The sequence below is a fragment of the Gaeumannomyces tritici genome (assembly GCF_000145635.1).
Source record: "Gaeumannomyces tritici R3-111a-1 unplaced genomic scaffold supercont2.6, whole genome shotgun sequence".
Classification (NCBI taxonomy): Eukaryota; Fungi; Ascomycota; class Sordariomycetes; order Magnaporthales; family Magnaporthaceae; genus Gaeumannomyces; species Gaeumannomyces tritici.
In genome coordinates, this window is record NW_008804550.1 from 2047012 (window position 1) to 2071332 (window position 24321).

The following is a 24321-nucleotide window of genomic DNA, read 5'->3' on the forward strand; positions in this document are numbered from 1 at the left end:
GCTGGGTGTCACCGCAACGAGCCAAGCGCCCAATTGAGAAGAGTCAGACCGCGCTACCGGCAAGCCTCGCGCGGCTCAGCCACTTGACTCTCTCTCAAAAGGCCCAAAAGGGGAACTCATCATCAACACTCATAGTGGCAACATGATGCTGTGAACAAGCGGCGCTTCATTATCCCCACATTGAAGAGGAAGTTCGACTAAAAGCCCTGGAGGTATTTGTTATGATCCAATGTACTTTTTTTTCCTTGGAACATGGGGTGGGATGAGTCTGGCCCCCTGCAACAGCCGCAGCTGGGGCCGCCCTAGGGTGCTATGCGGTCTGGTTCGCATGCTCTGCTTTTGATGCAGGCTTGGCCCGGAAAGCGACGAGAGCAAACAAGCAGCTCCCTTTCTCCCCCAGATCCTTCCTAGCAGCCCCCGGAAGCATAAACGTGCGTCTCGTCCCGTTCGTGTCCGCAGCATCAAACGCCATAACCCCCACCATGATAAAAAATATAAAAAAACGCTTGTCTGTGGCCAGAACCTTGGCGTGAAGGCCACCGCTCGCGACTTCCTGGGGAACCCGAGCAGCCCCAGACGCCTGACTGGGCGAAAAAGCCAAAATGAAAGGAAACAAATGAAAGACGATGGAAGGAGTGTTGGACGACGGGGCGTGTGTGTGAGATGCTCTTCCACCACTCGGCGGCCCGTCGGTCCAATGGAAATGCGAATGAAGCCAGCAAAGCAGTCCCGGCCGACGCAATCATGTGCGTTGCGAATAGAGGGCAATGAAGGATTGAAAAAGGAGATGCATCATGATACCGAGTACGCCGTTCCGGCTTTCCATCCGTTCAAGCCCCTGAATTGGTTGACAGTTTCCAACTCAAAGGGGAAACGCTCCTGCGCCTGTAAAAGAAGGGTTCGAGATGAGTAGGAGCAGAGTGAAGAGACAAGATACAACCAGTTGGTGCTTCTACTCCTCTTCGACGGGGTAGAGGTGGTTGCCAATCAGCTTGTTCATCTGGAACATGTCGACCTTGCTCTGTTTGAACACGGCCTGCATCATCTCGTCGCAAAGGATCTGGCGTTTGTCATTAGGGTCCTGGAGGTCGTTGCCCTTGATATGCTCCCACAGTTTCTTGACGACCTGCGGCCGGGAGAGCTGTGCGCCGTGGCAGATGGTTCACCAGTCAGTCCATCTGGGGGTAGGCATGGTAGGGGCAGGGGAAACGTACGACAGGCTCTCCGCAAAGAAGCGCGAGGTGGTGGCTCAGGCTAAAGGGCTTCTGGAAGCCGCCGCCGGCCTTGCGCTTAGTCTTGGCCTCGCCGCCACTGCCGTCGACATCGCTGTCGTCCTCGGCCTTGACCTTGTTGCTGCTCTTCTTCTTTGGCGCCTTTTTGCGCGGCTTGCTGGCGCTGGTGTTGCCATTGCTGCCCCGCGTGGCCCGCGCCGACGCGCGCCGGTTCTCCTCAGCCTGCAGCTGCGCCGCTAGCTTGGCGTCGTCGTCGGTCGACGATTCGCGCTTCTGCTTCTTCTTGGCCGGCGGCAGCGACACTTCTATCTCGCCGCCGTCCTCCTCTTCTGCCTCGTCGTGGTCGTGGCCGTTGGTCATCTCTGACCGGTCGCGCTTCGGGGACGGGCGAACATCGTCGGTAGGGAACGATAGCGGGGGAGGGGTGGGCATAGTGCCCGAAGCCGAGGTGATGGCATCGAAGCGTTTGCCGATTAGTTGCTTGATGGCGTTCTGCAGAAGTGAGAGTCAGTATTGCCGGCAGAGAGGCATCATTGTGAGGGCCCGGCGGCGGCGCATTCCGAAGGGTTGGGCTGCGAGTATAGCAAGGTATAGTGTGGATATGGATCATCACAACGACCAGGCCCACTGTCCTTCAAAAGATCCAAGTGAGGCTGTAGGGAGTAGCATCCCACTGTTTGGTTGCAGCAAGACAGTGTATGATTGCAGGGAACCATGTTTGATATCGCTGTGTCTGCTCTCGACCAGCAAGCAATCAAGCGCGATGGTAGATGCGCATGGGCAAGGGATTGGGTACGCAGATGGCGACGGAGGACATTTGAGTGCCAGATAGGTAGTTGCGCTAAAGGGGTAAGGGGCAATGGCAGCTCCCGTGCGCACACGAACCCACCTTTTGGCCAGAGAGGTCCTTGTCACCCAGGGCTTTCTGAAGGCCTCCCCTAATGCTCTTGATGGAGACAGTCTCGAGGTTGGCGGTGGCGAGAATGGCATCGATGATGCTGGTGTAGTTCTCCTCCTCGGCGGCGGTCACTGTGGTATACGGCAGTCCGGGAGTTAGCTCTGATATGGACACGACAGCAAATTTCGGGGCGCGGACATGGTCCGCGCCGCATATCGGCTGCCGGGGGGCAACCCGGGGTGGCTGAGGCATACGCGGCTCCGACATGGTGTCTGTTCCAGACGGCTCGGGTCTCCAGCGTGGCCGGGGACGGAGGAGGCTTCGGTGCGAGGCGTGGATGTGGCAAGGGGCAGCGGGCGAGTCGCCGGCGACGAGGAGACGGACAATGGGCGGCAACAGCCAGGGCAAGTCAGCGACAGGCAAGCGAGGGCGACGGGCGGGCGGGTCGAGGCGGGCGGGAGGTGCCGGGATGCTCGCGACGGTCGGGGCTGGCGTGGGTGCTTGCTTGGTTGCTTGCCGTGGGTGCTGTCGGTGATGCCGCTGTGCTCGCCTCGTGGAGTGGAGGTTGGGTGCGCTAGCTGGTTTGGGCCTGTGCTGTGTTTGGATTGGATGCATGAGTTTTGGCGGCACGCGGGTAGCAGAATAGTGCAACCGCTTCCGGGAGTGAGCCACTGACAGCATGCCCCAGGTGCCCACTTGGCTTCCCCACTTGCCGCAGCCCCAATTCTTCTGGCACGACACCTCTTCGGCGATCGATCTGCGACCGAACTTTATGTGAACCTTGGGTCCTAGCTCGGGCGCAGTTTGGCGACAGCGCTGGGAATGGTTGGCCGAAAGGCCTCAACTGCTTGATGGAAAAGTAAGAAAAGGGTGCAAGAAATAAAAGGAAATTTATAAAAAGAGCTATATAAGACAGGAAAGTATATGGAACAGACAAGGTAGTTTCATTAAAGTTACCGAGTGTTTTGGCCGTCGTGTGGGTCCGGCTGCGTTTGTTCGTCCGAATAGCGGCTTTTACAGCAAGCGCGGCCAATTGGCGTAGAAATCAAAAGGCTCTACTAAGCCCGACAGGAGTACCACGTGACATCCCTAACCTTCACCACTTACTCATTTTCAACCTCTCAACCCAATTTCGAGAACACAAGTTTAAAATCGCCTTCCGTGGCCGGCTTTGGTTTTCACCCGAGCGCGCTTGATAGACACCACTCAAGGCGGGTTTGCAGAGCAATTTTCGGGAGGTTTCTTTCCTCAGAAGCCGATCAACCCTTATTTTGCTCGTTATCGCGATATCTTTGCACATTGCACCAACTCTTTTTTTTTCGACTTCGTATCTGAGACGCTCATCACTTGCCACTCACCTTTCGCCCAGTCGTGATCTGATCTCACAAGTTACATCAAGATCAAAGCCGATGCCGCCAAAAATTTAAGCCGCTTCATGGAGAACTAGCTCGCATATACCCTTCTGTCTGAAACGCAACGGCACTGACATCTCCCTTCTGTCCTTTGCCATCGCAAGAGCTTTTGCTGGTGCCGGCGTCAGGAACAGACGAGCTACCAGCGACGATGATGCCATCCAGCCCCGTCGGCATCGGCGCGGCTGGCGTGCGCATCTCGCTGCTGAAAATCCTCGAGGGCTTCACCAACCGCGAGCTCTACCTGATCCACCAGCTGTACCAGATCCAGCTGTTCCTGAACTGGCAGGCCGACAAGTTCGGCGCCCGCGGACTACGCGCCGACGAGTGGATCGTTTACGCGTGCGACTTCTTCGAGCCCGTCTTCCGGCTCCTCCACGAGGAGGGCGCCTCGGACTACAAGAACCAGCTGGCCGTCCTCGGCCTCGCGCCGTCGCGCGTCTTCCCTTTTGCCTGGTCTCTCATCCGCCCGGACGCGGCCGACCAAGAGGCGTGCGACCACCTCGCCGACACCGTCGTCGGCATCATATCCGAGTCGGCCCTGCTCTTCCCCGAGATGAAGCCCTACCAGCGGTCGTCGCTACTCGAGGTCGACGGCGAGGGTTGCAGAGAGCGCGTGGCCGAGTTCCTCACCCGCAGCCGGGCCACGGGCGAGCTTTCGGGCGAGCCCAGGGAGAGGCTCCTCCCGGACGGCGAGCCACTCAAGGTGTCCGAGTGGGTCGAGGACGTGAGCCTGGGGCAAGACAGTGTAAACCAGTGGATCGACCCGTCCCCCGTCCCGAGCCTCGCCCATGGGGGGCGCACCTCGCAGGCCAGCGGCCATATACAAACAGACTGGCCGTCGCCCTCAGACTGGGACTGGGACGACCAGGCCGCGGGCCACTTGGCCGCGCGCGACCCGCTGGCCACCTTCGTCTTCGACCCGGAGCACAGGAACCCCACGCACGAGTGGTCCGTGGTCGAGCCCGACGGCATCGAGTACTTCACCAGCGCGCCCAGCTTCTGCGCCAAGCTTAGCGGCCTTGCGGCGCAGGGCGAGCTCGAGGACGGGTCCGGGTCCGGGTCCGGACCCGGCAGCGGCGGGCTGCTGCCCCTGGGCTCCCGGCTGCAGGGCATGCTGCGCGGCTCGGCGCTGTGGTGGCTCGTGTGCGAGTGCGGCGATGCCGAGCGCGACCGGCTGCGCGGGTCCGTCTTCGCCTTCGTCAACGCGCTGCAGCGCCGCTTCCCCGTCCTGTTCGCGTCCGAGGCCCGCAAGGCCTTCAACGACGCCCCGGCCCTGACCGACCGGCTCGTCTGCGGCTGCTCCGACCTGCTGCGCATGCACGCCCTCCGCCTGTGCTGCCTGGCCCAGACGGCCGGCATCGCGGACCAGCCCGCCACATATGTCCGCATCTGGGAGCTCATGGACGGCCGCCTGCAACAGTTCTTTGACCGTCCGGACCCGGAGGCGGGCGACTACGACGCCTTTGTGGCCATCCTGGACCGGGGGCTCCGCCGCGCCATCGTGGGGGAGAAGGGCCTGCTGGATTCGGTCCACGCCCGGGAGAAGGCGGCCAAGGAAGGCGGCCCGGTCGGCGGCGAGCCCGAGGATGACGGCGGGCGCAGCACCAACGCCTCGGTTCGGAAGGGAGCGTCCGTGTGGCCCTGCAGCTCATGCGCGGGGAAGAACTCGGGGGAGAAGACGGGAAAGGGAAGCTCCGGATCCGCCCAGTCAGGGTTTCGTCTCCTCCCTTGGCGCTTCTTGCCCCTGGACTCGGGCGCATGACCGGCGCTCTACTTGCTCTGATTCGACAGGGTTGTCGCTTGACCAGGAATGGCCGCCGCTCTGGTAAGAAGATTGAGGTGGAATGATACAACGAACGAGGCTTTTTCCCTGTACACCCTCGGACTCGCAGCCTTGCCACCATTGTCTTTTCACCTACCGCTAGTTTTCGTCTCTCTGTTCACATGCTTTCCATCTGGAGCCACCATCCTATTTGCGAAGATACTCGGCGTTATTTGTTGCTATTCTTGTATTGCTTTCTTCTTTATCTAGTAGGCACCGATTTTTCCTGCCTGGGAGCTTCCAAGTCATCCAGGGCTGGCTATCACCAGTCCATTGTCACATAGCAGAGCCACATAGTATTCAGATGTATGATCCAACCTGCTCCTTGGTGCGATAATTCCTCTTCTCGTGGGACACAATCTTGTGTTGAGGATATATATAGCCACCAGCCTAGGGGTTGTCAATATTCACAAACATGCCCGTGTGTTCTATAATTAATCTCCTCGTGCAGCTTCTACGGGCTGCAAGCCCTACCTAATTGGGGCATGGGCACCATCCCCAAAAGTTGGAGAACACTCAACCCCTGCCCCAGTCGTGCGGAGCAGTTTGGCTTGAAGGCCGGCTAGCGGCAACTACAACCGCCATAGCGCACCACAAGACATTCGTCATTTGTCACGTTCTCTAACAGCCCAAAGGCTGTAGCTGACAAGAAGTGGCGCGCCTCCTGACCTCAGCCATCCCTCGGACGTCTCATACCGTCACTTCCGCTTCGGGCTGTGGTGGTGCGCCCTCGGTGGAGAGATGATGCAACCTAACCCGAGAATGGCCCCCGGAGCATGACGTTGGAGCTCCGGCCTTGGCGCGACCCTGGGCGCGGTGGCGTGGGCTTAGAGGGCTGCTGGGGCCGCCAATGGGAGGTTTGGGGCGCGCAAAAACCTCCGGCCCGCCATCCCTTCCGGCGTCCCGAGGTCTGCCACTAGACCTGTTTTCTACTGCAACACTCACCCCATCTCGACCACACCTCGCGCGCGGGGCCCCGCGTGCTCTTGAGCTGCCGCTGCGACACGAGGCCATGGCGGTGCCCGCGGTGGGAGGCTGAACCTTGATCCATCGCTTTTCGAGTCTTGGCGAGCAGGATCCGGACCATGACCTTCCTCCCTCGCGCGCGACGGAAAACCGGCATCGGGGGCGACCAAGTAGGGGTGATGGACATGGCTAGCTACAAAACTAGCTATAAAGCTGTCTTGTTCCTCCAGAGCCGGCAATGATCTTGTCGGACATTTACTCCCTCAAGCAAACCCGCTTGCAACCCCAACAGGTACGATGAGGTTCTTTTCGGCAGTCCTCGCCACCGCGGCCTTCTCCGGAGCCCTTGCCGCTCCGGTGGAGGCCTCCTCGATGGATGAGCTTGTCGAGCGATCACCCAACGTCACACTCATGGCCCGCGGCACCCCGTCCGGTACCGGCACTCACAACGGCTACTACTATTCATACTGGACCGAAGACGCCAGCGCCGACGTCACGTACACCAACGGCAATGGCGGGCAGTTCAGCGCCACCTGGCGGAACAGCAAGAACTTTGTCGGAGGGAAGGGGTGGATGCCTGGGAGCGCGAGGTAGGTGATTAGCACTTAAAAGGCGCAAACTTGTTTTCAAACTTGTTGTCATTCCCATTGAAGGCTACCCAGATACTCAACCGGCAACCCCCAACAGGACCATCCAGTACTCGGGCAGCTACAGCCCCAACGGCAACAGCTACCTGGCCGTCTACGGCTGGACGCGCAACCCGCTGATCGAGTACTACATCGTCGAGAACTTCGGCAGCTACAACCCGTCGAGCGGCGCGACGCGGCGCGGGAGCGTGACGAGCGACGGCGGGACCTACGACATACTCGTCAGCACGCGCGTCAACCAGCCCTCCATCGACGGCACCGCCACCTTCCAGCAGTTCTGGTCCGTCCGCACCTCCAAGCGCACCGGAGGGACCGTCACGACGGCGAACCACTTCAACGCCTGGAGGGCCGCGGGCCTGAGCCTCGGCACCGAGTGGAACTACCAGATCATCGCCGTCGAGGGGTACTACAGCAGCGGTTCGGCCTCCATCACTGTCGGCTCCAGCAGCGGGGGCGGTGACGGCGGTGGAGGGGGTGGTGGTGGAGACGGAGGGGGTGGTGGTGGAGACGGAGGCGGCGGCGGCGGCGGCGGTGGTGGTGGTGGTGGTGGTGGTACCGTAAGTCCTATATACCTGCTCCTCTGACGGTTGATCCTTCCAACCAGTCCTCAGTGTTGACTAACACTTCCTTTCTCTCTAGTGCTCGGCGAAATGGGGGCAATGCGGGGGACAGGGATGGAACGGGCCGACCTGCTGCGTCTCTGGCTCGACTTGCACTGCTTCCAACCAGTGGTACTCGCAGTGCACCTAGATGATGGTGATTTTGGACTTCTTGGGGCAGATAGAGCCTCCGTTAGTAGCTCGGGTCTTTGCTCGACTTGCTTCAGGAGCACGGGGTATGGATGCAGAAATAAGAGGCCAGCATGCAACAGTGTTATCTCCTAACGTTATCTCACAGTAAAGCCCCAGATTACAAACACAGGGATAACGGACCTACATACCTGCTTTCTGGCTTTCTTTCGTCCGTCAGCACGTCTTGGCCGAGTAGTTGTCGAGCTAGCCAGTGCTTAGTTGTGTGCGCCAAGGGACCGAAAGGGAAGGCAATCTCTGTCATGCCAAGGGTAATGCAGCGTTGGATGCGTACATGCGTTGTTTATAGACCCATCAACAGGCACATGCGATTCTTGACGCTGCCCAGCCATCCAGCCGGAGCTAGAGGGATACATGGCGCTGTAGTCTCGTGCAAGGCCATCAAGACGAATTAGGAATACCGTGAGTGGGGAGTATCAGTGTTGAGTGGTGCAAAATGTCGATGCTGCGAGGAATAATTATGAGCCATCTTTGACAATACATTGATGCATCAAGGTGGCATCCCCTGAGTGAGCATATGCAACGTCAGCAAAGATATCTCCGAGTGTCATCAGTGCCTGCGTGTGTATTTATGGGAGTTGAGCCCGGGAAGGCATCGCGTCTTTACCTGCCCGAGGTCTTGTCGTTAGCTCTCTCAAAGCCTCGACGCTTGTTAAGGCATCGACAGCAACCAGACTAGGTAAGATGTTCTTCGCCACCAAACTACCCTTCATATGCCTCTAGATTGTGGGAAGGGACTCTGCCGTCCTTCATGATGACCTTGACTTAAATCGAGCCAGACTTCCCTCAGGATAGGAAAAGGGGAGCTAGGAAACGTACTGAGATATGCCAATATCAAGAGCTGACATCGTCTGATCTGTCACGTCTGGGATTTGATTATTGCGTTATTTGCAACACATGACTGTTGAACTTGTCCCGAAAGCTAACCCGAGTTTTGGCAACATGGATCGATTGTGTTGCATTTAGGAAACCACGGTGATTCAACCACAGCGACTAGGAACACGACCAATACTTTCTCTTCTCCGTCAACCCCCCAAACCTGTCCTGTTGGTCGCACTAGCTGACATGCCCATCAGATCCCTCAGAGTCGCGGTCTGCGCCTCCTGGCGCGCGAGCCGCAGGCGCAGCTCGTCACGCTCCTTGGTCACCTCGGCCAGCGCCTCATCAAGCTCCTTGATCCTGTCCTGGCGCTTCTGCCGGTACCTGCGGGCCGCCGCCGTGTTGCGCTCCCGCTTGCGGACTTTGAAGTCAAGAGAGGATAGTGCAGGGCTCTTGGACGAGGCGTCATGGGAAACCTCGTCAGGGTTGAGATGGGCATCCGGGGTGTTGGAGGCACCTGGAGTGTTGTTGGAGGTGGGACTGGCGGAGGACCCGGCAGATGCTGAGTGCACAGGATTGAAGGCCCCCATCCCCATGTCCGCTAGGATTTACGAGGTAGTTAGTAAAGAATAATGGATGGCGTACCAACCCCTGGGAGACGAGAACACCCGCCGCAGCACCCACCCTGAAGTCCCGAGCCCAGGCTGTGGTCGTCGACGCGGAAATCAGACAGGTCGGGCAGTGCCATGTCCCCGGCCAGCAGCCAGCCAGCAAAGTCAAGGCCGGCTGTGGCCAGGGGAATGCCGTGCCACGGTGCGGGCACGGACGGCGGAGGGAGGAAGGCGGCTGGGCTGGCGGGTGCCGGGACTGCTGTCCAGCTGGCGACGGCGGCCTCTCCCCAGAGCGAGTCGTCAGCCGGGGTCGGCGAGATCGCTCTGCTGCTGCGCCGTGTAGAACCCGACGGGGGTCTCGCTTGGCTGGTAGTGCATGACGACGATGGAGGAGGGCATTGCTGCACTGCGGGGCGGCCTCGCCCTCTACGAGGCCAAGGGCAACGTTTCTGGGGGTTTGAATGGGGGAGGTGTGTGTAAGTGATGGGTTCTTGGCTTGTGATTTGTCGAGCGGTGCTGTTCGACTGTCAGCTGAGCCTGAGGATGGAAAGGAGGAGGGCTCAACTGCAATTGCGCAGAGGCGACGACTTATGAGCCTTTTCTTATCCACTTGCTGCTACGGTTCGATACATTATGATTCATTCTGTATGCACCGCATCCACCGCCGGGGAGGGGTCATCCGGCACTGCCGTAAGCTGCAGGGAGTAGCGGCCCTTGACTTGACCTGCAGGGATTGGCCAATGCATTCTGAGGCACCATCAATTCCATTCTAGCTTTGAGGAATTCTAGCTTCGAGGCGTCCACCAGTCCCCGTCCATCCTCCTCACCGACAACGTGCAGATAAGCGGTTGACCACCCGCACCAGGGGCAGCCACTCAGAATGCCGGAACCAGAATCTACATACCGCCTTTGGGTTGCCGGGAAGGAACAGGATGGCCGAGGCAACCTGTGAGTGTCCCCTCCATGCTGGTGAACTGGCCAAGCCGTGGCGCCAAGAGAAGCAAACCATCCCCTCCTAACCCGACCATCACCCATCAGAATCCCCATAGAAGACCCAGCCACAGGCGACATTTTTGCACAGTAGGCACGGCCGTCTCCTCCTCCCCCTCCTCTCTCCCTCTCTACGACCGACCTCCCTGACGCATGCAGGTAGCTGCCACGCTGCGTCGGCCTCGGACGTCGACTCGGCGGTTGATGCCGCCCACGCCGCCTTCAAGGCCGGCGCCTGGTCCCGGGCGCCGCGCCAGGCCCGCGCCGACGTGCTTGACCGCGCGGCCGAGCTGCTGGGCTCGGCGCTCCCGGGGCTGATCGACCTCGAGGTGCGCCAGACGGGCCGGGCGGTGCGCGAGATGCGCGCCCAGGTGCCCTCGCTCGTGCGCTGGTTCCGCTACTACGCCGCCCACCTGCGCACCGAGCAGCGCGCCGTCCTGCCGACCACGGGGAGCCTGCACAACTGGGTCGACCGCGTGCCGCTCGGGGTCGTGGCCCTCGTCACGCCCTTCAACCACCCGCTCCTCATCGCCGTCAAGAAGATCGCCCCGGCCCTGGCGGCCGGCAACAGCGTCGTCCTCAAGCCGTCGGAGCTGACCCCGCTGACCTCGCTCGCCCTCGGCCCGATCCTGCGCGACGCCGGCGTCCCCGACGGCGTCTTCTCCGTCCTCCCCGGCCTCGGCCCGGAGACGGGCAGGGCCCTCACGTCGCACGGCCGCGTGCGCAAGGTCGACGTGACGGGCTCGACGGGCGCGGGGCGGGCCATCGGGGCCGTGGCGGGCGCGAACCTGGCGCGCTTCAACGCCGAGCTGGGCGGCAAGGCGCCCCTCGTCGTCTTTGACGACGCCGACCTCGACGCCGCCGTCAACGGCATCGCCTTTGGCGCCTTCATGGCCAGCGGCCAGACCTGCATCGCCGCCACCCGCATCCTCGTGCACCGGCCCGTGCTGCCGGACCTGCTCCCGAGGCTCAAGGCCAAGGCCGCATCCATCGAGCGCCGCATGGGCTCGCCGGCCAACCCGGCCTCCACCATGGGGCCGCTCGTCTCGGCCCGCCAGCTCGCAGGCGTCGAGGCCCTGGTCGGCGAGGCCGTGGCTGGCGGGCACGCCCGGGTGCTCTGCGGCGGCGCCCGCATGGCCGGCCCCAGCGCCCTCGACGGCCTCGACCTCTCGCGCGGCTACTTTTACCCGCCCACCGTCCTGACCTCGACCTCGGACGAGAACTCCTCCTCCTCGACCACCCCCAGCAGCAGCAGCAGCAGCAGCAGCAGCAGCAATAGCATCCTGGGCGCGCGCATCTGGCGCGAGGAGGCCTTCGGCCCCGTCGTGGTCGTCTGCCCCTTCGACGACGAGGACGGGGCGGTGGCGCTCGCCAACGACAGCGCCTTCGGCCTGGGGGCCGGGATCTGGACGCGCGACCTGTCGCGTGCCTTCCGGGTCTCGGAGCGGGTCGAGGCCGGCATCGTCTGGGTCAACACGCACCACCGCAACGACCCCAGCAGCCCCTGGGGCGCGCACGGGGCCCGCCCCGAGAGCGGGCTCGGGTCCGAGAACGGCGTGGACGCCTACCTGGGCTACACGGCCGCCAAGAGCGTCATCATCAACTACGCCCCGCCGGAGGCCGCCGTGCGGGAGGAGGACTGGTTCAGGGAGGAGGGCGGGGATGTGCGGTATGGGTAGTCGGTGTATGGCTTGGTGGTTGCGTGGTTTTTTGAATTCTGCACACGATACATGTGAGCAACGAACCCTTGGGCCACGCAATCCTACAAGCCTGTCATCTCAGGCATGTAATATTGGCTGAAAATATGGTTGGAGAGTTACAACCTCCTGAGATAAGACTATACCTATACCTATACCAAACAGTTGCTAGCGGCAGTCGACCATTATACCGATACCATGATGTCTTTACAAACAATGGCCCTTCCATCCGCAGCTCCCGCCATCACGAACCGTAATGTAAACAGTAGCCTCTGCCACAGTTATTATGCTCGAGACGAGGCTCAAAGGAGAAGACCGAACGGGAGTTCAAGCGGAGCAAGCCAAAATGCCTGCATCCACATTTGGTCCCAGAGAACGGGCTGGAATCACATAAAATTGGCCCCCAGAGCCTCTCCTTTTTTTTTCTCCGTAGCCCACATTATGCTTATTGCGTGATGGCGCGCCAAGGTGCCTCAATGCATACAAATCTCAGGTATGCCGGCGCCGGCACTGGCGCGGCAAATCGACCGTCCGCACAGGCGTTGGGACCTGAAGCGAGACGGCCCCCGACGGACGCCATTTCCGCGCGATTGGGACACACAAGCGGTAGCTCGAATGGCTCGCATCTTTAGAGCAGCAATGACGCTTCATCGCCCAAGGATACATACAGCTCACGTGCAATGACACCATCGCGTCTGGGGCGGTCCTGACTCGGGTGCCGACCAAAAAGGACCAATATCCATGTCTGTCCCAGTCGCTCGCTCGCCGCCGGGACATGTCAGGCCCCAGCGAGCCGAGATGCCTCGGGTGGTTGCACACATCCATTCCATTCCTTCCTGGGTGCGGGATTCGGTCGGTGTCTCGTTGCAAGCGCGGCGGGTTGGCGGCGAGCGGCAGCCAAAGCAAACGCCAAGCAAGAAAAGGGTCGGAGGAGGACCTACCTATCTTGGAAAGGCGACCTTCGTTAGCGCAGCCCACCGGCTGAGCTTGGCACGGCCAAATCAGGCCCAAACAGCCGAGATGACCAGTGGGAGCGGGCGGTTGGGCAAGGGAAGAGGAAGCGTTGTCCGACTCGAGCAGGAGTCCCGTCTCTCATGTGATGCCCGGGTCTTTTCCCCCTTCCCTCCTATTTTCTCCTTTCTTCCTCCTTCCGTGCGGCATCCCACCCATGCTTAGCTCGCGCCCGCACGACTTGTCGTACAGAGATGGCTTGCTACCAGTTAATGACTGCCGGCCGTTTTTAGCTAATAAGCGTTTTGGCGAGCACCAAGGCCGAGGTATGTGGCGGGGAGCACGTGCACACGAAAGACGGGAGTGACGGTGGTCTGTCATGCCTGTTGTCCGTGTGTCTGTTGTTTGTGTGCCTGTCCCGTCCGTTGATGGCCCAAGACGGCGGCGGCGATAGCAACATCGTCTCGATTGCGAGGCCCACCGCCATCATGCCAGTTAGGTCTTGGACAGACAGCACCCACCCCCACGGCAGCCGTCGGCCGGCCACGGGCTCTGCAGCGACCCCGCACCAACAGCTGACGGATGGCGGGCAGGCTCACCCTATCGGGTCCTGCAGCGAGGCAATATTGGATACAAATCAAGGAGGTATCGACGTCGGGGCCAGGCATCAGCGGGTATTTAGATGAGCGGACACAACTTCCTTTCGGGGCAGGCAGTCAGGCCTGGGGTGCTGTGCCGGGGACGGCGGGGGGTGGGTGTGTGATATGGTGAGATGTTGGAACCTGGGACCGGCCTTGATAATCCTCCAAGAGGCGGCCCTCCAAAGGCGCTGTTTCTCGGGGTTTGGCGACGAGTGGGCCACTCCTCAGCCAATCCATCCGTTCAAACAAAAAGCAACCCATCAACCCCACCTCCAAAGCTCCCCTGTGGCCCACAGAGATCTTGGCACTCCTGCCCGCCGGCCTGTGCGCGATTGCAGGCCCTCCCAGACCCTAGCACCCTAGCCAGGTTCCCCGCCAGCAAATGAATCAAGGGTGTCAAGGGGTGGTTGTGCATGGACAGAACGGAATCCTACCAAGTCACTCGATGGAGAAAGGTTGGCCTTGAAGGTCTTGCTGACAGTCGTCAAACGCTGGGATAGCGCGTCTTTGGGTCGATTCTGCGAGGAAGCCTAGCCAATGACGGATCTGGAATTTGGAATTCGTGATTGATCCGGGTCTGCAAATGGAGGTGGTTGTTCGATCCCCCTCCCTCCTGGGACCCTGTCGCTCTCGGTCAACGGAATGGGTGCTATCTTGGTGGGGTTGGCGAGTTGGCGCGGGACAGAAGCTCGCAGCCAACGCGCCAACCTCGTCAATTGGCTGTTATCTCTCGGGCACTTCCTGCTTGGTGCTTCTGGAAGGCACGCTAGAAGTTGACGGGCCCCTTGTTGTGGTCGTCAGCTGAGGGGGTGTTGCCGCAGATATGCAGTGTGGGAGGCGACAAGAAAGACAAGGGCAAGAAAGGGCTAGGACAAAGTCAAGCACTGGCAAGCACCCCAAGCACGGCGGGACAAGCACGACAAGCTGGACGATCCAGGAGGCGCAGCGCCCGCGCACAGGACAAGCAAACTTGGCGCGTCGTGCCGCCTCCAAGAGTCGCCTTGGTCGGCGCCAACGCAAATCATCCGTTAGGCGACGGGCTAGGCGGGGTTGAGAGGGTGTAAAAATGATATAGATTGGTTTCTGGAGGAAGCAAAAGACAAAAAGAGTACAAAGCCCAGAGAGATCTGCCGTCGACGCTAATGTGGCATCTGGCGTAATGGTAATGGTGTGCAGGCAAATGCAAAGCACCTCGGCTCCAACAGACCCGGGCAGCTAATTGATTGATTATCTCGCAAATCCCAAATCTCCCCGCCACAAGCCAACCAACCCTCGCCGAGAGTGCATCAGGCGATGGCCATTGGCGGCCCAGTCGTGCGTATCGGATACGTACTGATATCGAGGGCAGAGAGAGGCGTGGGTAAAAAAAGGGAGACAGAGGTGGCAAAGGCAAAAGGAAAGGCCGAAACATCAAACGATGGAACCCGATGGGCTGTTCTAGGGCGGGGGGTGAGAGGATGGAGAGCATCGCAGATGACCCAATCAATCACTATCAGGGTGTGGGCATGCGGTTCCGACCTTCCTATTCGGGCTGGCACTTCACGCGCCTGGGCTGGAACCACAACGACGACCACACGCATCGTGCTCGAGCTGTCCGGCCGGTTGCGAGCGCGGCGCTTTGCCTTCTTTCTGGCCTAGCCGGCTTGGCGGGCGACGGATTCGCCGGATTGGCTTGTCCTGCAAAAATTCCCCTTGGGATGATCTGCGGAGAGGAGAACTTCTCATCGCGGGCACGCGACAGTGGGGAAGGCCTCGGGGTGGCGAGTCGAGGGGCGAAGCAGGAGGTGATGTACTACCTAGTAGATGGCTAAGAGTTTGGTCCTTCTCCTTCGTGGCCAGGCCGTGTTGTATTTCAGAAATAGCCGCCATCTATGTGTACCACCTCGGCGCGTATAGCAGGCGTGGTATTGTATGTAGAGTGCATGTTGTCTCTCTGCGTCTGCATCCCGCCGGTGCATCCATCCACCCGTCCCATACCATCCCCAGAGAGCGACGTTGCGACTCTGGCCCATGCTTGCTCGCTCTCACTCCCACCCCACACCCCCTGTCGTACCGTATCGCGACATGCACCATGAACGCCCTCCTCCCCATTCTGGCTTGGGCAAACCCTGCTGAACCTTGTCTGGGCCTCTCGCCCCAAAGGGTAGGTGGTCACGGTGGTCTCTCGTCCTGCCGGGTGCCATTTGGAGGCGGTCCACCGTGATCCATGCCCTCGAGCTCCCCTCCTCCTGTGCTACCCTACCGTGTCTCTGGGGTGAATATATAGAGACGCCCACTCCCCGTCTCCTCTCTGCTCCCACCTGGACTCTGCACGCGCTCTTCAAGCTCCCGTCCGCGCTCCAGTCAGAGAGACCCGGCACCAGCGTCGAAGTCTTGATCCCCCCCATACTTGCTTCACATCTGCCTCACTCCCTCTCCACCACCAAAAAAGTCTGCCCATCATGAGCAGCGCACCGGCGGCCGCGGATGAGGCCATCGCCAAGGCCCACGTGCCCGAGGCGGCCATCCAGGGCACCGAGAAGGAGATGATGGCGGGCAAGGGCTCCATCGACGTGTCGATGGCGGCGCCCCTGGACCACCCGTCCGACTCGGACGACTTCGAGGACAAGCCGACCGAGGAGGAGATGCACAGCCTCCGCCGCGTGTCGGGCAAGATCCACTGGGGCATCTACACCATCGCCTTCGCCGAGCTGTGCGAGCGCTTCTCCTACTACGGCTCGGCCGTGCTCTACACCAACTTTGTCAAGCGGCCCATGCCCGAGGGCTCCACCACGGGCGCCGCCCCGAGACCGGAGGACACGGCCGGCGCCCTGGGCATGGGCCAGGCCGCGTCGCAGGGCATCTCGCTCTTCAACGTCTTCTTTGCCTACCTCATGCCCCTGGTCGGCGCCTACGTGGCCGACGCCCACCTGGGCCGCTACAAGACGGTGCACATCGCCATCGGCATCTCCACCATCGGCCACGCCGTCCTGAGCGCCGCCGCCGCGCCCGATGTTCTCAAGAACCCCAACTCGGCCTTTGGCGCCTTTATCGTCGGCCTGCTCATCCTCTGCGTCGGCACCGGCTTCTTCAAGGCCAACATCTCCCCCTTGCTGGCCGAGCAGAACAAGGACACGCGCATGCGCGTCGAGGTGCTCAAGTCGGGCGAGCGCGTCATCGTCGACCCGGCCATCACAAACACCCGCATCTTCCTGTGGTTCTACTTTGCCATCAACATCGGCGCCCTGGCCGGCCAGCTGTCCATGGTTTTCGTCGAGAAGTTGCACGGCTTCTGGCTCGCCTTCCTCCTGCCCACCATCCTCTTCTTCTTCTGCCCCATCGTGCTGTTCATCAACCGCAAGAAGTACCACCTCACCCCGCCCACCGGCTCGGTCCTATCAAAGTTCTTCAAGCTCTACATCTTCTCCGGCCGCAAGTCGAGCTTCCTTAAGCCCGATCTGGACCTGGCCAAGCCCTCCAACGTCCCGCTCGACCAGCGCCCTAAATGGATGACCTACGACGACGCCTGGGTTGATGAGGTCCGCCGTGCCCTCATGGCCTGCAAGGTCTTTCTGTTCCTGCCGGTAAGTTTTTGGATGTTGCCTAGAGTTGAATATGTTCCCCTACGTATATCGCCTACACAAAAAAAGAAAAAAAACAAAAAAAAACAGACGCTAACATCTCCCAGATTTTCCACCTCGCCTACAACCAAATGACCAACAACCTGACCTCCCAGGCCGCCTCCATGGTCCTGAACGGCGCCCCCAACGACGTCATCCAGAACCTAAACCCCATCTCCATCGTCGTCATGATCCCCATCTTCGACAAGATCCTGTACCCCGGTCTCCGCCGCATGGGCGTCCAGTTCACCCCTATCAAGCGCATGGCCGTCGGTTTCATCGTCGGCGCCCTGGCCATGGTCGCCGCCGCCGTCATGCAGTGGTACATCTACCAGATGTCGCCCTGCGGCTACGGCGCCTCCGAGTGCAAGGAGCCCGCCCCCATCAACGTGTGGGCCCAGTCCCTGCCCTACGTCTTCATCGGTATCTCCGAGATCTTCACAAACGTCACCTCGTACGAGTACGCCTTCTCCAAGGCGCCCGAGAACATGAAGTCGCTCGTCATGAGCATCAACCTCTTCATGTCGGCCTTCTCGGCCGCCGTCGGCCAGGCCTGGACCCCGCTGTCCCAGGACCCCTTCCTGGTCTGGAACTACGCCTCGGTCGCCATCATTGCCGGAGTCGCCGGTGTTGCCTTCTGGTTCTTCTTCAAGCACTACGACGCCATCGAGGACGACCTCAACAACCTCAAGAAGACAAAGTTCGTGGGCTCCAACCAGCCCACCGCTGCCGACCAGCAAAAGTCGCAGCCCCCCGTTGAGGAGAAGGTCTAAGGGAGGTGTGCCCGTGTTTGCCTTTTGTTGTAACGAGGCCCTTCTCTTTTTGCAAAAGAGAAGATGGACACAGGGGATGTTTTTTTTTTCGGTGATGACTGTAATGGGATAGGACGTGGTGTTTTGTTTTTGAGATTCCCCCAACGGTTTAGGCTAGTAATGAAACTGGGATATGCAAACGCAGTCCATCAGTTTTCTTAAGTCCAATATACCAAAAGTGAAGTGAAATTTTCCAAAAAGTCGCTAGACACAAGAGGAAGAAAATGACGCTAGAGTTTAAACACGCTTCTCTGCCTAACCGGCTGCCTCACCTCGCCCTCCAGCCCAAACCCATACGCAGACGGGTCCAAGCTACTACCAATACTACCCGCACTGGCGCTGCTCGCCTGCCTCAGCGGCACCGCCGCCCCCGCCCCATCCCCGTCCCCGCCGCCACCGCCACCGTGCCGACCGCTAACGAAACCCCTCCCAGCCCGCTGCGACGGCGGCAGCAGCCCGTACCCGATGCGAGCGGCCAAGACGCTCGGCGGCAAGCGCCCCTCCCTGCCCGCGGCCCACGGCACGGCGTCGAGGGCGGGACCGCGGGTGGAGGCGACGATGCTCGAGAAGCGCGTGTTCCTCGCCACCCTCCCGCCCTGCCCTTGCTCCCACAGCAGCGCCCACAGGCCGGCGGCGACGCCGAGCAGGACTAGAAGGATGGCGACGCCGTAGACGATCCACAGGTCGCGCGCGTGGTAGACGTAGACGTTTGCGGTGCGGCTGCGCACGCAGGGGTGGCCGTAGGCCGAGGCCGGGACCCCCGCGGCCGACGCGGCGGCCGAGGCGCGCCGGTCGCCCGTCTGCTCCGCGGGCCGGGCGGCCCAGACGACGGGGGCGAACTGCGGGTAGGAAAACATGGAGAGGATCGCGTCCTCGTAGAAGCCCTGGACGAGGTCCTGGAGGTTGGGGAAGGGGAAGTAGTTTGCGCGGCGGTCCAGGAGCTTGGTCTGGAGCGCGTCCGTGTTGGCGATGGGGTTGACGAGGGGCGCGTCCTCGGGCCCGCCCATCTCGACGGTGCCGTTGAGGAGCTTGCGCACCATGAAGCCCATGCTGTAGTGCGCGGCCGCGCGGCGGTAGGCGCCCACGTCGCCCGTGGGGAGCACGTAGTTTGACGACGGGCGCGCCGTCGTGTTGTCGGCCGTGCCGTCGTTGGCCTGCACGTCGGGGATGAAGGTGGTGTTGACCAGCGGCCGCAGCCACCGCCGCGACGCCACCGTCGCCCACTGCGCGCCGTCGCTGTGGTTGAAGTGCACCTTGTAGTCGGCCAGGTAGTGCTCGCACGCAAAAATCTTGGGCACAAAGGACGAGTTCCACGCCGGGTCGCTGCGCGACTTGGGGTCCGGCCGGTCCGGGTTGGCGCGCACCACGTGCCCGATCCAGATGAGCGGCTCGGTGCGGAAGGCGCCCATGTTGCGCGGGTAGGGGGGCTTGCTGTTGGGGATGCCGCCGATGCCGACGTCCCGCATCTGCGTCGACGAGTACTCGCCGCCCGTGTTGAAGGCGTAGTAGGCGAAGCGGCCGCGCGGCAGCAGCATGTCGGTCCCGAACGGCGCCCTGGCCTCGAGTCCCGATTCGGGCCGCAGGGGGCGCGGCACCGAGCCGACGCCGCTGGCCAGCTCGGTGCACTTGTAGCCGGGCGCCTGGAAGGCCACGTCGTAGGTGCAGTTCCAGCCCGACTGGCAGATCTCGACCGACGAGTTCTTGCGCTCGATGGGCGCCTCGAAGAAGGCGCCCAGCGTCGCCGTCTGCACAAACTTTGGGTTCGGCCCCGTGTAGTAGTCGAACCAGCCGTCGGGCGGCGGGTTGGCGCCGGCCGGCCGCGTCGTGTTCCAGAGCGAGAGCGGCGTCTCGTAGAGCGAGTCGATGACCACGGGCTTGCGCCAGTCCATGACGTCCTCGAAGCTGAAGTTGAGCGTGCGCACGTCGTTGCAGGTGGACGCGTCGACGACGGTGCGCAGCTCGACGAGCAGCGTGTTGCCCGTCAGTATGACCACCAGCGGCGCGGCCCAGACGAAGAGGGCCAGGGCCGCCACCGTCTTGGCGTGCCTTATAAAGTCCCAGTGGAACAGGGCGAGCAGGTCGTCGGTGGCGGCGAACATGGAGTCGACGGCCGCCACCGTCATCAGGCGCGTGCGCAGGACCGCCCACAGCTTGAGCCGGTAGGCCACGACGATGGAGGCGCTGAAGCCGGCCTTTGCGCCAAACGCCAGCACCGTGCCGTACCGCAGCATCTCGATCTGCTCCGTGGCCGCGCGCCCGTCCAGGTGTTGGTAGAAGGCGTGGTGCCCGACGGCGCACGCGAGCCCGAAGACGCCGAACGCAAACATGTTCCACCACGAGTGCCACCGCAGTCCGCCCAGCCTGCCCCTGCCGCCGTCCCGGCCCGGGGGAGGGGGAGGCCGTGGCGGCATCTGGGCCCCTTTGGACGAGAGATCGGGAGGCGTGCCGAAGGGTCGGCCGCTGTAGAGCAGGGCCGAACGGGAGTCGTACGCCTTGGGCGTGTCGGGATAGGGAGCGCCGTCGACGCCGGCGTACCACGAGCGGCCGTCGTTGTCGACGGCAAAGGTGTGCGAGGGTGGCGAGGATCTGGACGCCATCCTGGCGTGGCCGCTGCTGCCCAGGGCCTCCTCCTCTTTCCAGCCGTGACCGTGAGCCCTGTCAGGGAGGGCGATATCCACTGGCGGCGGCGACGAGGCGGTGCTGACGCTGTTTGGAGCGCGCGATGTCCCAAAGGTGCGCGAGGTGTTTCGCGAGACGGCGTCGCTGATGCCGCGCACACCAACTCCAAGGCCAGCGACAATGGGCGGTGCTGGCGCCAGCTCCGTTTGCTTAGCGGCGGTATCCACGTTTATTTCTTTGAAGCTGCCGCCGCGGGCGCCCACCTGCACTAGTCGGCCGCCGTCTACGTTTGCGTTTGCGTTCCAATCCTGCCCCGCCATTTTTTGTGCTTTTCTTTTTCTTTCCGTCTCCAATTTCGTCCGCTTCTAGTCGAAGGCGCGAATGCCTATGACGGCAATGGCCAAAAAGGGGGGTGGTGAGCGAGCCTAGCGTTGCGCCTTGCAAGAGGCTCGCTCCCGGCTCGGGTTACCTGTTGCTGCTAAAAACACCGCCAACAAGCATTATCGGGTTAAAGAGTGGAAGCAAAGAAAGGGAGAAAATACGAAAGAAAGTCGTCAGATAGACGGTGTAAAGAAGTAAAAGAAATCAACAGAGTACACGGACGCGTCGCTATAAGGGAGAGATCAGCACAGCAGCCCAGCCCATCTCGCCTAGTCGAACGAGCGGGCTCTGACGGGCGCGGCCGATCCATGTTATCCAAAAATGCCCCAGCCGACACATGGCGAGGCAACAGATCGGGGCCAGACCCCCCAGCCCTACGCATGCGGCTCGCTCCCCTCCCCAGACCAGGTACTGTGTAAGCGGATGAAGGAGGTGGGCGGGCGGCGTATGCGACATCAAAAAATTGCGCCTCCCCCGGCTGTCACGGTTGCCCAAAATAGTATGGCCCGCACCCCTGGAACGTGCCAGCTGCTGCCAGGGCTCCCAGTGGGGAAAAAAAGTGTCCCTGAGACGAACGTTGACTCGCTGTCACGCGGCCGATGGTTTTCTGTGATTGTCTCAGCGCAGATGCAGGGCCCCGTGCACGGATCTGGGGGTTTCTGGGAGTGTTGGTCTGGGAAAAGGTGTGGCACGCTGACGGCAAGAAAAGAGCTCGGTTGTTAGCTGACGAGACATCAAGCGCATTGAGTGTGGTGTTGGTAGCAGACATTACACTCTGCTCCTGCGCAAAATTCGGGATGTTGCAGTGCTGGCCAATCACCTTGGCGTCCTGCATCCTGCTAACCATCCAGGAGGATTCACCCAAAAGCGGAAAATCTAAAATGTCCATCCGCTGTCAGCTGACGCCGGGTCGCTTTGTAACTGGCCGCGGTACTATCATGGTGGCCAGCTTTACGGAATGCCGTCAGCATCTACACGTTTGTGATTACAGCTGAGCCATCATATAACCTTGTGCGGTCTCTCACAACACATCGTGCTCTTCCTATCGTCTCGGTTCGCGCGGGGAGTGGACCGGTAGCCAGATATCTCAGTATTCCGGTAGTTCTAAGCAGTCGCATCCAAAACATGTCGACGCCCCCCGTCATCAACCAGTCAGCCCTATATGCCAGCCCAGGCTCACCATATAAGCGATAACATAAGAAATGCATTGGCCGCGTATCCTAGTAAACCTATAGTACAACCAGCATATGCAACTCCTGGCAGGTCCATTCTAGGGTCTATACTCACGTCCTGGGTCCCTTCGTTGATCCCTTCGTTGAAGCCCATCATGTCGTGCCCGCCGTCCTGGATTTCATGCCCTCCCTCCCTCCCTCCATGGTGTTTTCTATTTCTCGCGCTTGTGGTATCTTGACAAAGCATGTGGTGGCGGTGCAATTTCTCTCCCCGCTCCCACTATCAAAAACTCCTTCGGCCCATACATCAGGCTTACAGAGTCTCCATCTTGTCCAGGATGGCCTTGGTGAACTGGTTGTTGGTAGCCTCGCCTCCCATGTCACGGGTCCGGCACTTGCCCTCGGCGATGACGGCGTAGACGGCCTTGGAGATGCGGTTGGCGTGGTCGTCGAGTCCGAGGTGGCGCAGCAGCATGGATCCCGACAGGATCAGGGCCGTGGGGTTGGCCTGGCCCTTGCCCTCAATGTCGAGACCGACGTGACGGCAGCCGGGCTCGAAGACGGCGACGTCGCGGCCCATGTTGCAGCCGGGCACAATGCCAGGGCCGCCGACCAGGGCGGCACCGATGTTGGACAGGATGCCGCCGTACAGGTTGGGCATGACCATGACGTCGAACTGCTGGGGCCGGCTAACGCACTGCATGCTGGCGTTGTCGACAATCATGTCGTTGGCCTCGAGGGTCGGGTACTCCCTGGCGGTGGCGTGGAAGGTGCTGCGGAACAAGCCGTCGGCCAGCTTCATGATGTTGGCCTTGTGGATGCACGTCACCTTCTTGCGCTTGTTGGCGAGGGCGAAGCTGAAGGCAAACTTGGAGATGCGCTCCGACTTGGCGCGCGTGATGATCTTGAGCGACTCGACGACGCCCGGCACCGACTGGTGCTCGAGGCCGCTGTACTCACCCTCGGTATTCTCACGGATGATGCACAGGTCAACGTTCTCGTGGCGGGTCTGGTAGCCGGGGATGTTCTTGATGAGCGAGATGGAGGCGTAGATGTCGAGCTCTTGGCGCATGGCCACGTTGAAGCTCTGGTGGCCCGACCGGCTGATGGGCGTGTGGAGGATGCCCTTGAGGCCGAGTTTGTTGCGCCGCAGCGACGCGACCGACTCCTTGAACAGGTCCTCGGTGCGGCCCGACGGCGCCGACCCGCTGTCGATACCCGAGACCTCGATCTGCTCCCACTCGATCGGCACGTTGTCCGCCTTGAAGATGGTCTTGACGCTCTCGGCCACCTCGGATCCGATGCCGTCGCCGGGGATCAGCGTGACCGTATACTTGCCGCCGTACTTGGTCGGCTTGAAGATGTCGGACTGGACCGTCGCAAAGCCGCGGGCGGCCTGCCTCGAAGCGAGGCGCGGCTGCTGCGCGGCACGGGCCAGGCTCTGTCCGAGGGGGAAGACGGCGGTTAGTCAAAGTGTTGGTGGCGGCGGTAGCGACCCTTCCCTGCCCCTGCCCCTCCAACCCCTGCCGTCCAGCGTCCAGTCATCCAATGCCACCTCCCTCCGTACCGCTCGAGGCGGGCAAGCGGCAGCCATGGCGATGCATCGAGGGACTGTTTCCTGTGCCTCGGGCGGCGGCGGCGGCAGGGTTGAGAACACGAAGCCAATTGAGGGGGGGAGCAAATACCTGGGCCGTTCTTGAGGATGTTCGGGAAAACATGATTGGGAGGTTCGCAGGGAGGCGCGCAGGAAAAGCGGAATGGGACGCTCGAGGGGTCGGGCTTGTTGATCTCGAAAAAAAACACAGGCAATGCACAAAGATTTGGAGAGCCGACCGAAATACCGCAAAGCAAAAAATGGCCTTGAGCTTGCTCCGGGGAGTGGGGCCCTGCGATAACTAGCCGCGACACATCCCGCGGTTCAATTCCTTTGCTCCAGCCGCGACCCGCCTGCAGCCGAGGAGTTGCCGCCGGGTTTTCTTCGGCTGCAGCTGTAGAAATCACGTGCTCTTACATCATCTCTACGGGCACGGACTATGCCATCTCACCGGCTGATGGCGAGAAATCTGGCCGCGCTGTGGGGCCCAACGCTCGTGCTTGAACGCCACAAACCCCACTCTGGGGCCGCCCGGCCGAACATCAGGCCGGAACAGCAAGCCACCACCTCCAACCGGGCCCGATCAAGGCTCCGGATGGCGTGGACAGTGTGGTGCCCGCGCGTATCGTTCTGGTTGCCGCCTGGG

General features: G+C 61.2%; 10 protein-coding genes across 10 annotated transcripts; 4 read left to right on the forward strand and 6 right to left on the reverse strand.

The window, feature by feature from the left end:
- Window positions 1–154: 154 nt before the first annotated feature.
- GGTG_11070 (hypothetical protein) lies at window positions 155–2737 on the reverse strand. Its single transcript, XM_009228950.1, has 4 exons — window positions 2385–2737; window positions 2122–2261; window positions 1215–1724; window positions 155–1141 (listed from the first exon to the last, which is right to left on the reverse strand). The coding sequence occupies exons 1-4, from the start codon at window positions 2395–2397 to the stop codon at window positions 953–955; spliced, it is 852 nt and encodes a 283-aa protein (XP_009227214.1). The 5' UTR covers window positions 2398–2737; the 3' UTR covers window positions 155–952.
- A 758-nt stretch (window positions 2738–3495) lies between these two features.
- GGTG_11071 (hypothetical protein) lies at window positions 3496–5700 on the forward strand. The gene has a single exon (XM_009228951.1). The coding sequence runs from the start codon at window positions 3694–3696 to the stop codon at window positions 5305–5307; it is 1614 nt and encodes a 537-aa protein (XP_009227215.1). The 5' UTR covers window positions 3496–3693; the 3' UTR covers window positions 5308–5700.
- A 418-nt stretch (window positions 5701–6118) lies between these two features.
- GGTG_11072 (hypothetical protein) lies at window positions 6119–6490 on the reverse strand (the record flags this gene model as incomplete). Its single annotated transcript, XM_009228952.1, has 2 exons — window positions 6119–6174; window positions 6313–6490. 2 exons carry the CDS (start codon window positions 6488–6490, stop codon window positions 6119–6121), a joined length of 234 nt encoding a protein of 77 aa, XP_009227216.1.
- Window positions 6491–6497: 7 nt separating this feature from the next.
- Window positions 6498–7730, forward strand: GGTG_11073 (hypothetical protein; the record flags this gene model as incomplete). Its single annotated transcript, XM_009228953.1, has 4 exons — window positions 6498–6923; window positions 7021–7445; window positions 7473–7537; window positions 7620–7730. Exons 1-4 carry the CDS (start codon window positions 6631–6633, stop codon window positions 7728–7730), a joined length of 894 nt encoding a protein of 297 aa, XP_009227217.1. The 5' UTR covers window positions 6498–6630.
- Window positions 7731–8638: 908 nt separating this feature from the next.
- Window positions 8639–9844, reverse strand: GGTG_11074 (IDI4). Its single transcript, XM_009228954.1, has 2 exons — window positions 9293–9844; window positions 8639–9209 (listed from the first exon to the last, which is right to left on the reverse strand). The coding sequence occupies exons 1-2, from the start codon at window positions 9354–9356 to the stop codon at window positions 8815–8817; spliced, it is 459 nt and encodes a 152-aa protein (XP_009227218.1). The 5' UTR covers window positions 9357–9844; the 3' UTR covers window positions 8639–8814.
- Window positions 9845–9980: 136 nt separating this feature from the next.
- Window positions 9981–12175, forward strand: GGTG_11075 (betaine aldehyde dehydrogenase). The gene is made up of 3 exons (XM_009228955.1): window positions 9981–10167; window positions 10258–10299; window positions 10373–12175. Exons 1-3 carry the CDS (start codon window positions 10100–10102, stop codon window positions 11886–11888), a joined length of 1626 nt encoding a protein of 541 aa, XP_009227219.1. The 5' UTR covers window positions 9981–10099; the 3' UTR covers window positions 11889–12175.
- A 1059-nt stretch (window positions 12176–13234) lies between these two features.
- GGTG_11076 (hypothetical protein) lies at window positions 13235–13744 on the reverse strand (the record flags this gene model as incomplete). Its single annotated transcript, XM_009228956.1, has 1 exon — window positions 13235–13744. Exon 1 carries the CDS (start codon window positions 13523–13525, stop codon window positions 13235–13237), a length of 291 nt encoding a protein of 96 aa, XP_009227220.1. The 5' UTR covers window positions 13526–13744.
- Window positions 13745–15615: 1871 nt separating this feature from the next.
- Window positions 15616–18098, forward strand: GGTG_11077 (peptide transporter PTR2). Its single transcript, XM_009228957.1, has 2 exons — window positions 15616–17061; window positions 17166–18098. Exons 1-2 carry the CDS (start codon window positions 15940–15942, stop codon window positions 17868–17870), a joined length of 1827 nt encoding a protein of 608 aa, XP_009227221.1. The 5' UTR covers window positions 15616–15939; the 3' UTR covers window positions 17871–18098.
- Window positions 17419–21519, reverse strand: GGTG_11078 (hypothetical protein). The gene has a single exon (XM_009228958.1). It carries the CDS (start codon window positions 20846–20848, stop codon window positions 18140–18142), a length of 2709 nt encoding a protein of 902 aa, XP_009227222.1. The 5' UTR covers window positions 20849–21519; the 3' UTR covers window positions 17419–18139.
- Window positions 21500–24009, reverse strand: GGTG_11079 (isocitrate dehydrogenase subunit 1). The gene is made up of 3 exons (XM_009228959.1): window positions 23767–24009; window positions 21730–23522; window positions 21500–21602 (listed from the first exon to the last, which is right to left on the reverse strand). The coding sequence occupies exons 1-2, from the start codon at window positions 23797–23799 to the stop codon at window positions 22395–22397; spliced, it is 1161 nt and encodes a 386-aa protein (XP_009227223.1). The 5' UTR covers window positions 23800–24009; the 3' UTR covers window positions 21500–21602; window positions 21730–22394.
- Window positions 24010–24321: the final 312 nt, after the last annotated feature.